The sequence below is a fragment of the Opisthorchis viverrini genome (genome assembly GCF_000715545.1).
Source record: "Opisthorchis viverrini unplaced genomic scaffold opera_v5_2, whole genome shotgun sequence".
Classification (NCBI taxonomy): Eukaryota; Metazoa; Platyhelminthes; class Trematoda; order Opisthorchiida; family Opisthorchiidae; genus Opisthorchis; species Opisthorchis viverrini.
The window spans coordinates 3,394,431-3,410,220 of NW_008751658.1; the positions used below are offsets into that span (position 1 = coordinate 3,394,431).

General features: G+C 43.2%; 2 protein-coding genes across 2 annotated transcripts in view; one reads left to right on the top strand and one right to left on the bottom strand.

Annotated features, from left to right (window-relative positions):
* T265_00231 (hypothetical protein) overlaps positions 1 to 15,790 on the top strand; it is a gene marked incomplete at both ends in the record, with an annotated part of 50,950 nt that overhangs the window by 17,848 nt on the left and 17,312 nt on the right. The window lies entirely within an intron of this gene.
* Positions 1 to 15,790, bottom strand: part of T265_00232 (hypothetical protein) — a gene marked incomplete at both ends in the record, with an annotated part of 39,854 nt that overhangs the window by 9,196 nt on the left and 14,868 nt on the right. Inside the window, 4 exons of the mRNA XM_009163940.1 lie at positions 2,376 to 2,573; positions 8,864 to 10,095; positions 11,272 to 11,787; positions 14,363 to 15,014. Coding sequence (XP_009162204.1) covers positions 2,376 to 2,573; positions 8,864 to 10,095; positions 11,272 to 11,787; positions 14,363 to 15,014 — 2,598 coding nt within the window. The remainder of the gene's footprint in view (positions 1 to 2,375; positions 2,574 to 8,863; positions 10,096 to 11,271; positions 11,788 to 14,362; positions 15,015 to 15,790) is intronic.

The following is a 15,790-nucleotide window of genomic DNA, read 5'->3' on the forward strand; positions in this document are numbered from 1 at the left end:
CACTGTCGCGCGATTATGCTGACCTGCGAACCAGTAAAAATACGCTGTAAGTATCGAGTGCGATTTAACTCAAATGATATAATCTCTGCCGAACTGATTCGTCCGCACCACCCTCGTTTGAAAGGCCTAAATTTGGTTCCGGTTAGGGCATTCAGGTCATGACCTTTTTGACCAAACGTGGATTAGGCCGTAAACTGTATGAAATGCAAGGCTGTGGGGTTTTGCAGCTGTACGGCTAATTGTGGATAGCGATACGAGTAAGAAGATCAGGTACAAACTAATGGTAGTTTTAACAAGGGGGCCAAATCATTAACTACGTATCACAAAGGATTCTAGCTGCACCGCTGAACGGAAGCAAATCACAGTGGACAAAATTTACTCGAAGCTCTCCATAGATCTAAATTCACTCATAACACAACTAAATTAGTTGTCTTGAAATAACAGCACACAATGAGTCCGCATTCATTTGTTTTCACCACTGACTGAATGATGATAGTGAACGGAAAATATGGACTGCTCAAAATATTGGCGGCTGGCACACAAAATATGGAATGAACAAGGCCCCATAATCTTGCTGAAACAACACGGAGTGGCAATCATTTACGACTGCTAACCTGTCTTCGGCACTCCGTTGAAAGTATTCCAGTTTTTGGATCACAAACGACCGACCGCTGACGGTTGTAAGGCAGCTGATTGCTCGCGAATGCAACCATCTCTGTGGTTTGTTTCAATTGATTTCTTGAGCTGCTTACTGCCCGTTGGGTACATTGTTTACAGCCAGTAAGCGTTCAAGAATTTATGGCACTAAGACACGAAGTGAAACCAACTTCAGATTGCTGTTAGTAGACTGTCAGATTTTAAATAGTGTACATCAAAAGCGAGTGATTCCAGTGGAGGCAGAAGCTCTCTTATCCCTAACTAGCTAGAACTCTGACTACGTCTTTCCTGATCAGAGCGAATATATATCACTAGCTAGTTTTTTACGAGGTATCAGGTTGGTTGGACTAGTGAACACCTGGTGTCTCCCTTTCAACCAAGGCCACAATTCCGCAGTATAATAAAGATTCATGCAACTATGTCCAAACATGTTGAAATTCTGACTTGGTTGATGGTCATGTTGTTTTTTATTTGCTCGTCAAGCTTGACCATCGGCCGTCATGCCAGGCTACGGTAGAGAACATCTTAGATCTGGTCCTGCTTAACTACGCTTGTAACTGAATAATAGATACATCTCTCGGAAGATACCTCCTGCAAATTACTACAGATATCTGGATATCTAACCTGAAAAAAGCCGAGGTCCGTTTTCCCAGCTGAAAACTCAGGAAGTCCAGAACGTGCACTACCCAAAATGAGCCATCAAATCCGCCTCAAAATCAACGACCATATGGGACGCATTCTCTGTGTGCCAGAATCTGGCAACAAATCTGGGTCACCGTCTACAAATATCTTCCGTCAGTTGTGAGCTTTCCATATTCAAGGAGCCTACGCACCTGCCAGCAGTAGTAAGCTCCAATGAAGTGTGCTGATGAAGTAACGTTTCACACATTTCAAACAGTAGGGGAACATGGATTTGAGGTTACCTCCACATACAATACGGTAGTATGAGGTAAGGTTTGTTGAACAGGCCGCAGTCTGGTTTATCCAAATCCATCATAAGTCAAAATGAGGTCTATTGTTAAGTAAATTTCCAGCCTATGGGATTTACTTCAGATTAGTTATCGGGGCTTGTATGAATATCAGTCCAGATATCACTGATCAAGAGGAAACCAGCTGAATGCACGTGCTGAGGTTTATTTGCGCCACGAAGCAGTGAATCTCTTGCAAATGGTTTACAAGTAGAACCACTAAGGAATGAACAAGAGTACCCATTCCTGGAGACCATTTGTGCAGAATGCACTATGGCAGAGAGGCGATAAGCTATTTAGTGGTGTTACTCAAGAGCTCACTTTCAAGGGGCTAAATTCTGCAAGGGTATAGCCAGATTTCGCGACCAGATTTTCATTTACAAGATCTACATATCCCTATTTCGAAGCAGGAATATACATAAAGAAAACCTGAAAACGAAACATGGAAATACAGTCTGACACCACTATCACGTCGTAAGAAGATGGACCACCTAACATATCACTCCGACTTCTCAAAAGGGCATTAAAGTTGGGAGAATTTCCACAAAATTGACGAACTGAGTCGATGTGAAAGACCGATTTCCAATAAGCCACCATTTCTGTTCCACCTGGCACTAGTCATAACTTACACGTGTTTACTTCCTCCAAGTTTGATTACAGCGAACTTCCGGTGCCAGTCCTTAAGACACCCCCTAACTTATCTCACAACCTGAGGAACTATCTTGAGCACCTGAGCAAACAATCGCTTACCCAAAACTTGACAAGGAAGAATGTGCTGGCTGGTCCACGTTCCATCAGTTCTTTTAGGCTATCCTCAGGAAACTTGTCCCATATCTGACTCGCATCCACTTCCTCCAAAGGCGGATCGGAATAGATCGACTTGGAAGGCCCAATATGCACAAAAATGTGCTGCCGAGTACTTTCAAATGGGTCGTTGTTGAGATTCTGCTAAAAAGCGGGAGAAAATTATTGAGCCGTTAATTAGTGATGAATATGGGCTTGTGATGAGATGAATTCCTTCCTAGTATGATGATAAGAAACAGACCGCCGTACGACGTGAAGTAAAATTCGATAGACACAGCTTGAAGATTGTTACCTACAGGAGAAGTTCTTCCTCCAGTCATAACTTGGTGACTGATCACTTAGTGAACTGAGCATGTCATACAACAACGAACAACCAAGCGGCCAACAGACACCAGATTTTGCGAGTTGACTTTGTTAGTACACTGTAATTTATCCTTACATTCTTCGTGTCTAGTTGCCGATAAAATTCTCAATATAACCCGGTCGTAATCTGAAATTGCTCCACTGTCCACCTACGAGGGCCCCAAAAGGCCTACGGCACGACTTGCCTTCTTCTTAAGGCATTTAAACTCGGCATCAAATAAAATTTAGATTCCTAACGGGACATAAGGTTCTTTTCAGAGTATATCATCTTGTTGACAGATGTTCCGGAAAATTCCACACCACCTTATACTAGAAAAGGCCCTTTACTGAAATTCTTACGGGAATGAATGCAGAGACCTTCCGTTAGTTTAGGTTTTGCGCTTACTGTTACGGATTACTGACTGACTGCAATTAAAACCAGCGACTGTTGTAGACTGCATATTTTCAGTGTGTTCGTGAAGTTTTAAAATTACCTGAAGGCGAATGAATTTTACTCGACCTTCGAAAAATTCGTCTTTTTTAGCATCCAAGATACCCAGAGCGTCATGTCCTGGAGCTTACGCAGTGAACAGCGTCACATGTCGCCACCGCATTCCAGCCCTATTTACTTAATGGTGGGTTTATACCTCCTGGCTGGTTGTTAGCTTCTCTACGCTGACGGCATATCGATAGAGATAGTTTTGAAATAACTAAAGAGAAGTAATGGATAAGATAGGTGAAACATATCGAAAAGTGATAAGGTGGTAGATTGAGCTTCACCCAAAAATTTTTCGGATTTCGCAATGAATCAGATAGCGCCACATGAAATATCGCAAGAAGTTTGTGCACTTGGTTATTAGAGGGTGTGCACTGACAGAATCAAGTGTCACTAAACTGGAGTGTTGCTTAAAGGTGACAGGCAAATGAATCAGCACATGAGTTTTCTGCTAGTGCTCTCCACCTACTGTGAGCTTCCACCATTGTAACACACTGCTTCCAAAACATCATGGAAAAAGTTAGTGCAAAGATCAACTTCCTCAGAAATCTCTTTGACACCCGTCAACTGATCATTGTTTATCCACTTGAATTCGGCTGCACGCGCAGTAGACAAATAAACACCACTTTTCGTTTCGCACTTCTGGGACGCTATTACTACCCAATCAGATTTCTTCATTAGGATAATGTAGACTTACAAAATTGTTGACAAACATGTTTTGCTTCATTATCGGTTATTAAATTTTATGACCCAGTCGCTATGCAGAATCATGTCAGCTGCTTCCTTAGAAAACGTGTGCAGAAGGATTTATTGTGATAAGTCAGGGCGGTCCCTTAACTAATGAACCACAATCTCATTCAGGTTATTGCGAAGATGTCTTGGGTCACTGAATCAGTGCGGTTGATGTTGTGTGAATTATGTTCACAATCCGCCAATATATTCGGCAAACTAGTAGGCTGATTCATCTGAATCAGGTACCGCGTAAGTAAGGTGATTTTCACATTATCAGGTGAATTAGCCCATGAGGAAAATGAAGGATAGACATAACTTGGGATCGAAGTCCTATGATTCTGGCTTCCTAACTGCCTCGGTGATTGGAGGTAGGTAAAAGGGACTTATTGATCCCGGTTCAACGGTACGTCGGGAGTTGGATAAAATAGTTGTCAGTAATTCTGGCAGTGGGTCGTCATATGCAGAGAAGGAATGCAATCAGCAATAATCAAGGATGTGTGTACTTCAGTAATGTCAATCATTATAAATGCTTTACCTGTAGCCAATCACAGTTATCCAAAATCAGATTCCTTTTCGCTCGATTAATCCAACACCAAAACTGATAGCACATCCCTTATTCAGACAGTAACATTTGCTCACAAATACGGTGCAGAACACTAGAGTGCACCTGACGTGTATCCATCACAACGTTCCGCTATTGGAACTTGTCACCTTTACTTCTAAGAGTAGGCTTTTCTATTTGAGCCTCCCTCTTGATAGGTTATTTTTCAGAAAAACGGTTGCTCCACAAAAACTGTGAGCCGTACCAAATTTTCGCGAGGCCTCCAGGTTTACTTGCGTCCGGTGTATAAAAATGGGTATTTTGTGGCCAGCGATATCAAGTAATTCGATTTGACTCTTAACTATTTGGAAACCATCCTCACCGATCAGAAATTAGCAGGTGTCTGGTTCCTCCGAAATATTACTTCCATGAATGCTTTAAACCGAGGTGTACAACAACGAAAGACAACAAAATTGACATGTAGTTCGTCAGTAATGTCCGACTTCAATTGAGAGAGACAAACTGGTGGACGGCGGTTTAACACTCAACAGAAGTTGCCACTTAAAGTTCCAGCGTCTGTCAAACAGCTTGGAAAAGCAATGTATTTCAAGCCTCATGTATGCCGGTAACTCAGCGAGTGGAAATATTAGGTATGCTAGGATGAATAGATTCATTCTTGGGATTAATGAGGGCTAATTGTTGTTCCAGCTAAATCGTACTTGTGGAAGCAACATGAAGACGAGCACCCAAAACGTAACCGTGATAGTTTTTTTATACGCCTAACCCCGTAGAAATGCGCACAAAGTTGAGTGTAACGATAATCCCAGATGGCCACAAACGATCATCAACAAAGCACGCGTTATTATGACCGTTGGCACGTGCGACAAAACAAAAACACACATTTTCCACTGACAAGCGTCAATAAAAAGTAACAAAACATTGGCCTCAGGCCAGTCGACCATTTTGTGTCCAACGGCAACTGATCAGCTGTGATCCGCATGTTGTTTTTTATGTTTACTCTACTGAGCTGGCGGTTCGTGATCGATTTGATGGCTACTGGACAGACGGTTTGAAGATCAGATGCGAATGTAAACATGGAAATTATTTCACCAAGTTCGCTAGAACGAAACCAGTTCCGTGAGTCAAATATAACATAAACTGGATTCCTCACAACTTACTGCATAGAGTTAAGATTTATGGAGTCCGCACTACCTATATGGGTCACGGAATTTTATACTGTCGCCCCCTAAATGGTCATACCAATCACTTTTTCCAGTGCACTGTGTCACAGAGATCCTAGTTTTCCTGCAATGTGATGCAAACCGCAAAAAATATGCACGTCTGTAATGTATCAAATGTATAACTTATGCACCCTTTGCATCAACGTTTATCTGAATATTTTAGCTGCGCTACAAATTAAAAGATATGGCAGCGAGGAAGCGAGCACTGATTTTGTGCCGCCGTTGATGACGTTGATGATAATGAAACGAAATGGATGATTCACTGAGCTTGAGACGTGATCATACAGTTGCAACTAAGGACAAAGTCACTTCCGGGAGTCGGCCAGTCGAAATTTTAGGAAAGTAAGGATGGAACCAAGGCTGTACTCTGGTGCTTTTCAGGTCACACGTACGCCCCCATGAGTACTTCCCAAAATAATCCTGTTCAGTTTACGGACGGGCTAAACCAGGTGGTATCGAAAGTGAACTAGTAGACTAGTGGATTAGTTTATTGACGCTTCTCAGCAGGCGTGGTTTGTCCTATCACACTAACAAAGAGGAAAGCCAGTTTCGGAATTACCGGTAGCACTTGGATTATACACTTAGACTATATAGACAGTATGTTGTACCAAAGGGCAATGATGCTGGTGGACCAGCGGACTGCAGAGGAGCACCACGACAGGGTTCATAAACTGTTCCGTAACTCTACTCCAATGACGGCGTGAGTAAGTAGGCATCCAAGACACCCAACCTACATAAGTTGCCGAAGGTCCGGCACCAATTTTTGTCTTCCAGTTGAGTGAATTTTCGATTAGGGGAGTAAAATTGGTAACAGCACATGGTCAGCTACTCAGAACTTGGACTAGTATAACACCAGGCTTGGCTGATTTTTTGTCTGCTTTCCTAAACTAACCTGGCAAATAGACTGGGAAGCTGGGCATTTTCTTGCATCCTTACCCAGTCCTCGTTTAGAACGGATCGGGTGCAGTCGTGACCAGCTGCCCACCACCTGGCGCGAAATTAGGCCACACAAATCCGCGAGTCGATCCATCGATCGATCATCATGCAAGGTCGGGCAACGCGGCGGACAGTAACCATCCCAAGACTGCCGTTTCAAGCCCTGGTCATCTAGTCCCGTCAGGGGCTAGACCGGTTCGGCACACTAGCGCACACGTGAAACAAGCGTACACAACTGAACGTACCTAAGGAGTGCCCGGCTAGGGACTAAGGTATGTTGGTGTTTGTCCGATTGGTTGCTTACACACACGCATGCGTGCGCATGACGCCCGTAGCCTTCTGTGTGGTTAACATGATTTGAAAACGACAGCTGGAAATGCCAGATAATGATGATGACAATGGAGAAAGCTGTTTGTGGGCATTATGCGGCTGAAGCAATCGCGATCCGACTGACAATCCCAGTCAGATTGCAGCCATTACGGTGAAGAACGTCATAATTAATACCGGAAGGCTGTTCGTGGGTTGTGGTAGATAAAAACGTAAATTAGCGCTTCATCGCTGAAATGCAGATGGTGGCTCAACGATGGCAGTTCGCACTTTTAAGTCTCAGTCCATAGTTTTAGTGGTTCACTTGGCCGAGATATTGTCTTCGGGGTTTCGGCATCACTGAGAGTTTAAAAGAAACTACCACTGTTGATATCACACACTTAACTTTCCCCAACTTGTTGAGCCTGTGAGGTTAGCGTTTTTTTCTGGTACACAGCACCAAAGTTAATATGTGAGTCTGGAAGATGATCATGAATTTGAAGAAGGGTGCATTGTTGATTCTTGTAGTGCAGTATCAGTCAGTAAGTGAAAACACAAAATTTTCAATGTAATGTGATTGTTGCGACCACCCTAAGAACCTGGCGAATCTGTATATTTGGCTGTGTATTAGATGTATTGACCGAAGAGCAGCGATTAACCATTGATTGTCCTCAAACGGAATAAGGAAATGGCAGACCAACACAACAATTATGATACTACTGAAGTTGGCATTGATGAAGAAACGGCTTGGTGACTCCTAGAGAGAATTTTGGTAATAAACATCACATTTCTTGTAGAGATGACATGACATCCCAGCCGGCACATTGTTGTCACATTCAACCAATAGACGTCGACATATAGGTACCTTTGATTCAGATGTAACTGGGGGAATAAAACAGGTAGATAAAGGTCTAAGCTCCATAATGCGGGAATAGTTGTCTCCTGGATTCCAAAAAGAACTCCCAGACCTATCCCATCAATCTCCTATTAGGACGTACCAACACTTATTAGGCTGGAATACACTGAGTAATGTTCAGAATCTATTCGGCCATATCCACCGTCGTTCTGCAGCGAAATTAAAATTGCTATACTCAACTGCTGTGTTCTAATCAGGACGTGTGCGTGATGCACCTGCAAGCCGGCTACCTGGAGAACTTATGGTTGAATTCAATTGGGAAGAGTGCTCTGATGCTGGCTTTTAAGTGCCGATGAGGTGTCCAAGCTCAAGTATGAGCGGTTCCGGTTATTTTTATTATTATGAGGAATCACACTCTGTTCTTGTAGTCACCATGATGATGCCTGCCTGGCTCTGTATTAATTTCATCGCTGCTCTGTCGTCATCAGATTTTATAATTAATCTGTTACATGTTTTACAAGAGAAATCACCTCAACGGGTCCTCTGAGGTTGTTGAAATCAGCTCTTGTCGGGTGTCAACAGGCTAAACTCCTTATCCTGTCACTCAGCCTGAACTTCAGACTCCCAAGCTTTAAAGCCATTTTTGGTCAAAATGCCAGAAAACATTTTTGCTCCTAAAAAGCGCCCTACAAGTAATTCCTACAAGTCCGTAATCAGTTCAAACGGTGTTCCAGAAAATTTGTCCTACATGACTGGAGTTTCCAACGCATGCTAAATTTCATCAGAAATCAGGCCAATGTGCTAGAAAGCCAGAAAATGTGCCGTTGACGAGAATCTGCATAATGTGAAAAAAAACACCAACCACTTTGGGAATTTGCCAGATGGTTAATTCGTCTGCACATTATTTATGCTAGCCTTTTGTAAACAGCGTAAACTAATGGGACAAAACACTGGGTTTTCTGGAGACAAAAGAATTACACTCACATTTGAATCTGTATCAGTTTCCTTTTGCAACATGAATGCACTGAGTTCAACTAGTCTCATCTTGGGCGCTGTGATCGCACGTTCTGTCCACAGTGGGTTATTGAGCTGGTTTGGCAAAAATCTGGCCATTGTTGCCATTGAAAGATCCTGGTAATTAGGGTGCACATCCGATAAGTTGACAAGCTGCGGACCGTTGTTCAGCTGTGGTTTTGTAATGTTACTGGTGGTGGTTGTGGCGCGGTAGGTAACACTGTCGGGGAAGACTTGGTGTGCAGTGCTAGGGGCGTTCATATTCGTACGATCTGACGGTGAATCTTGTGGTAAGAGCTGCAGGGATCCGTAAGGATGCTCAGGAGGTTCCTCTCTGGTCGGACCATTGGTGAGGGAATTTCTGTTAGAAATGGTCACCGGTCCGGGGGAAACTTGTCCAGCTGATCCTCTATTTGAAGTGACATTAGATGGAATCTTTTGCGCATCTGTATGCTCCGGAACACCTAAAGTAAAAGGAGCTCCAGATGTCATTGTAAGATCGGTGGGGGTAAGGAGGGCTGCTTTTGGCCAAAGGGGAACAGGACCCCCTGTTGGATTACCATAAGCCGCGGCCGCTGCGACCTGAGCAGCTGCCATAGCCATAGCAGTTGCTGATCCGCCATTGAAAGAACCAATATTAGCAATTGAGCACGCTCCTCTCAGAGGCACGGGGGGAAATGAACACAGGGGAGATGAATTGGATAGTACCGGATGGGATGTAAGTGCATCTAGAGGAGTGGCAGTTGGCATCGTTGTGGATGAGGTCGACTTTGTCCCACTAAGCACACCAACCTGACTTGGGGAGCAGCAAAATAGTTGCCCTAGAGAGGTGCTGACCAAAACGAAACCATTGTTAGACGAAGGTGGATTTTCATTCCGCATTTTGGAGGAGTTATTGCTATTTGGGTTGGATGTTGTATCGTAATTGTCTAAGAGTTGAACTGAACGCGAATCCACTTGAAGATTGAATGCCAGCTGGTGCTTGTTTTCAAAGGTACTGTGGTTCGGATTGGCTCCATTCACTGCAAAGGGAGGATGTTTTGAACGTAATGCCAAAAGTGCTCCATAGGGGTTTGACAAATTTTCAGGGGTCTGTTGCTGACTCAGCTGACCATTGTGGTTAGCCTTCCTTATCGCCGTGCAGCCATCGTTGTTGTTGTTCTCAAGGCATGCCGAGTTTGTTGGGAGAAGGTGGGCAAGACCTGATAGACCAATGACGTGTAAAAATTAAACAATGGAGCGGAAAGCTATACAAAAACTCACGAAGGTGGGAAGTATATGGGAAGTTGACCCTACTTAGGGGCAACGTCATCAAAATGCCTCTACACAAGGTCTACTGTGAAAGGAGCACTGAATCAATACATAAATCTTGAATAACATTTTGTGCCGAGGGACGGGAAATGATGAATGAGGTCTTTTTCACTCTCAGGAATGTGCCTCATCTGATGACATTTTTAAGCCCTATCTAAAGAACACGTAAAAACATTCGAATGCCAGTTAACGTTTGACAAAATACCAGCGCGATTTGCATCACTCGGTTAATGCCAGTCTGAACTTCCAACTAGTGCTAAGTGCGAAAGAAACTCCGCTGTCGCTCCCGCAGTTTCGGAATTTTCTTGTGGACGATCACTTACCACCATGATAATGGATATGAATAACTTTTAGTTTCAAACGTCGTGATAATAAGTTCTGTAAGTTCCGTTTCAATGATATGAGGATATCAATCGGAAAATTCCTCGACACTGCTTTACTACTGAGGAGCGATTTACAAACATTAAGCACTTGTGGATATGAATAACTTTTAGTTTCAGACGTCGTGATAATAAGTTCTGTAAGTTCCATTTCAATGATATGAGGATATCAATGGGAAAATTCCTCAACACTGCTTTACTATTGAGGAGCGATTTACAAACATTAAGCACTTTAGTCTATTCATTGTGAACACTATTCGAATATTTCTAGAAGTAGCACACTACCCATACTACTCTCCGACTACCCACAGCCAATTTCACTCTTCTTGGGGTCATCAGGTAGGCGCGGTCCCCGAGTTTATGAATTGCCTGCGCCAAACCAACCCAGTCTGCTCGGTTATAAATGTACCGCTGTGTGGTCTGATGCATCTGACCTCAGTCTGATCTGTCTGAAGATTAGGGTGAGTAAGTGCTCCTGGGGACGTCCTGGCAAAGTCAGTAGTTGACACATACATTTTGTGGATTTGTTTTTTGGGATTTCGACTTCTGTCATGAGTCAACAGTTAGGTTAGGAACGGCTAATCTCAACTTTAACTATGGAGCACACCTTGGAGTACCTTTTTGGGTACATAGAAGTACATCTTGTCATTTTCCTGACGGTGATCAAAGTACTGATTACCTGCTTACCTGAAACTGACTTCTGGGGATCCATACCGTTAGACATAGTTGGTAGGTGCCGCTTCAGTTCGGCGTCCTTGTAAGACCCATTAGTTTGTCGGAAGATCTGATCCAGTTGGACATTGCTAGTTGTGGTTAGACAGCGAGACTGCGTGTTGAATGCCATCAAGTGATCATGGTCTGTGGTCAGATCTTCATGCTTACCATTCGCTGTTGTGCGAGTTGAACTAATCCCAGTTGGGCTGGTGAGCATGCTTGTCGGTGGGGAGGTCTTTGGACCCGTGTTGGTGGAAGTCGTAACCGGAAGCATCTTGGTTCCGAGCACACCAGCAGAAACTATCTGCGCAGAGCTTAGCATGGAGAGGTGCATAATAGCTCTTTGTTTAGTGTCAGGATCTTTGATCTGTGCCTGCAACTCTTTTGAACGCCGTCGAGCAAGTACTTGGATATGACTGGACACTTGCTTCCGACTGCGAATCTTCCCCGTATGCTGATAGATGTATCGAGCAATGAGCTCATTCCGCCCTGAAAATAATCACAGTGACGAAATGACAAGATTGTGCCAAAACTCGTTATCTAGGAAGTAGTGTTATAAGATGTTTTGTTTTCTTCATGCGACAGATATTGTGAATTCGATAATCTCTTACGTAGAAGAACGTTAGTGGCAAACCTGAAAAATTGTGCGTACTAATGGGTGTCCAAACAAAGTCAAGCCGCACCGTGTTTTGACTTATGCACCCATCCAACTGTGAATCTGATTCACCTGGGACCCACACAAATCTCTATTTCATGAGGCTGTCCTACCGTAGTGTGCGTACTATTATACTGACGTTATTCGGATAAGATTTTCACCCATTGCTTGACTGCAACTTCGAAGGAGACAATAACCCCTTAATACACGCATACCGATGCAAGCGCTGAATTTAGACTACAAACCGGACATTATGTTACGCATGGATGAGGGAGACCGATCAACTATCAAAAGTCACTGCAAATGACTGTGCGATTTGAAAAAAAATCAAATAGAACCGCCAAATTTGTGAGCGCAAAGGGGGCATCAAGACTTCAGATCCTTTCGCACAACCTATAAGCTTCCGTCGATGGCCATCGATGGTCACAGTAGACAAATTTTTACGAAAAAAAAGCAACTTATTTTAATGTCATGAGCTCTGTACATGGTCTCGTGGGTCACTGATTGTTTGACTAGAGAACAAAATACTTCATGGATGAAGAATGTGAGAGAACAGGTTATTCAAGCCTCTGAGATTGAGCAGTCCAGACAACTGGTTGTGGTAGAAGACGTGGCTACGTGGGTATAGCAGTTCTGAGTTCATCTAATTTTCTACCAACAACATGAAGCAAAATCTCTAATAGGCCTATTTTTATTTCTGTATCACAGGGTCAATAAGAGAAAACTATACATAGAAAAGCTGTCCTACTTAAATTAGAAGCACAATACAGTATATTTTATTGATTGTACGTATATCATTGTACACGGTGCCTGTTTATCACACAGTATTCATCTACCTTGACACTGGGAGCAAAAAGGAGTGTCGACCCTCGTTTCTTGTTGAAAATAATCCAAAAAGTGGCGAGCGTCAACAAATCCCTTTTACAATGACAAGACCTGCCTCTTATGCATGCAATCAAAATGTTGGCACCTAATCAGTGATATCAGTGAGGAACTAATGCTTTTTGGAAGAATTGATTTTCCTGCAGATGAGAATAGCATTCTTCGCCCCGAAATAGCGTATTATTTATAAAAAAATCTAAACTTATTGCCGGCCAGGTTTTTAGTAATGGGTACAAAACGCAGTTGCCATTGCTGACGACAATGCTGCCGATCACTGAGAATAGTTGGTTTCATTATTTAACACTCCTGGACCCACTCCACCCTTCCATGGGAAACAGCCATAATGAACCACGAAGCGGTTTATTCATCAGCAGCTTTGTTCAGACAAAATAATCTGTTGCTACTTTTTGAAGTTACTCATTGGCGAACAGGGTCTGGGTCAATACAACGGCCCTCTATCAAAGAAAAATCCCGGTGGATTCTACATCGGTGTGGACGCGACCTGTAAAAAACACGTCACCTGCTCCCTGGGAATTCTAGCCGATACAAAAACACGGTTTATCTGGCACTTTGCACGCCTACCTAAATGAACGATTTGAAGGAGTCTAGTGTATGATACGTTACAGCTTCTGTTCGCAAACGTTTTACAAGGAAACTTGTTAAACATACCAGAAAGCAGAAACTGGTCAACCGGAAGGAAACTGAGCTGCTTGGAACTGCCTCAAAACAGGCTTATAATATTTTTACGCTTGTATCCACAGTTATTCTTACAGATGGTGCTTAATAGCTCAGCAAGAGCTCCCGTGACTGTTCTTGCCAGTGTCGTTTTTGCTCCTGATGGAAACGATTTTATCTTGAGTTGTATCACAGCAAACTGTGTGATACCTAACTTATTGTGTTAAGCAACAAAGTGTACTACTTCAGTGGAGGATTTTCAGGAACCCGCTTCTCCTATACTTTCAAATAGTTTAATTACCAGTCCCTTCTATGCTTGTATAAGAAACCACTTGATATCATCCAAATTATCCTGGGCAGTGAGGTACGAATGACGACGGAGCGATGGGGAGATACGTCCACCAGTCCATCACGTTTTATTTGAAACTAGCCAACAGCAGGAGGAATGCAATGCTGTTGCTTATCGGTTAAAGGTTACGTGTGATGTCAAACCGAGGGCGACAGTGCCACATAATTAGCTACTCCTTTGCAACTGAACAGAGCGATTGTGATCAAGTGAAAACGAAAGTTTTGNCTGACTACTGTGCACAGCTATGTATTACTTCGATGCATCCATACCTTCTGAGGACAGATGACTGATGCATTTAGACGGCTGAGGATAAACAAGCAAATTAGCATAGAAACTGTTGGTGGTGTAGTTGATTCATGGTTTTCGTTGGCTAATGCACGAAGCTGTACCTTCCGTGAAAAAGCTGTATCGTAAGTCACCGGGTAGTTTTGGGAATATCACAATCTGAATTGAAACGAAATGCATTTGCACTCGACTCAAAGCTTACACATACAACAACTTACCATACATCTTGCCTTCTTCTGATAGGATGATTTTCCTGCGACCACAGGGAGGATAGATAGCCAAAGCTTCTTGGAAACATTGTTCTATATCCATGGACCACACTCCCTCTACGTCCGCTGTACTCGAATTATCCTGTCCTTCCCCATCCGAACCTGAATTACTGACATCATCTCCAAACTGACAATCCGATAATCGAGAAGGTGGTGTTGAAGGAGCAGGTCGTTTTCCAGTCCTCAAGGGTACTCCCATACTGGATGTGGTTACAGGCAGTTGCAATAGTCCATTTGTTAGTGAAGTCGCCTGAACGCTGTTATTATTACTGCCGTTGTTTTGTGCGGAAGGGAAATTCATTGGAGAGACTTTCAGCGCTTGCAGGCTAGTTGTATCGTACAATGTTGGGGAGATTTGCAGACTGACCGGCCTTGATGAGTTCACAAGTTCTGTATCGCTCAGGTAGACAGCACGTCTCAGAGCTAACTCGTTCTCATGCTTCAAAGCGGATTTACAATTGGGTAATTCGTTGGTCTGAAGTGAGAGACCATGTGATTTGAGCTGGCAGGTTTCTGTATTGGTCAATCCGGAGCTTTTATAAACGGGTTCTTGTTTAAATATTTCCATGAAGAGCACTTGTTGACGATAAAGCCACAGCTGCTACTTCCAGAAAGGGATACAGCCGTCACTAACCACTGAAATAAATGAGAAAAATTTGTTTGAGTTAGAAGTTCAAAATGCAGCTATTCACATTGCGTCCTAGCCTTTAAATCAAGTACGACGCAAATGGGATTAATCAGTGCAACCCCGGAAGAGGTCGTGACAACATGTCTCATTCGGATTGGATAACTGATGTCGGATAACCTTTCAAGGAACGCCCACAGTCAAAAAGCGCACATCAGTCTGAATGTATCGGAGTTGGCTATGTGGTTTGATAATAGGGGACCGGGAATTTGATCAAAGGTCAGTCATATTTTTCATTTGCTCTTCTCCCACACGACTGTTCACCACTACCCTTCTGTCCACCCCAGTGTGCATGATCGAGAGTTGGAATGTAGATCACGAAAGGGTCTTGGTGATTCCAGTGTGACATATCGGGAATAATAGTTAACTAACAAAGCAGGCGACGCTGATAATGAACGACAAATTTCCAAGGCGGATTGAGTGGTTTAGTTGAAAGTTGAATGAGGTATCCGAAGACAGTCCACACTGTTATGTGCAAGAAGAGTTAAGACAGATATCCACATGATGTGCACAAATGAGTTCATCCATCTCAGCAATGCTGGGAGAGGACAACATACTGATGACAAATCCCTGATAATAGCTGAGACTGGAGGGATAACCAATTAGCTTGAATGATAGAAGCGAGGACCAAAGGTTTTCAACTTATGGTGTATCTGTTTCCAGTGTATACAGGGGGTTAGACTGCGTTATTG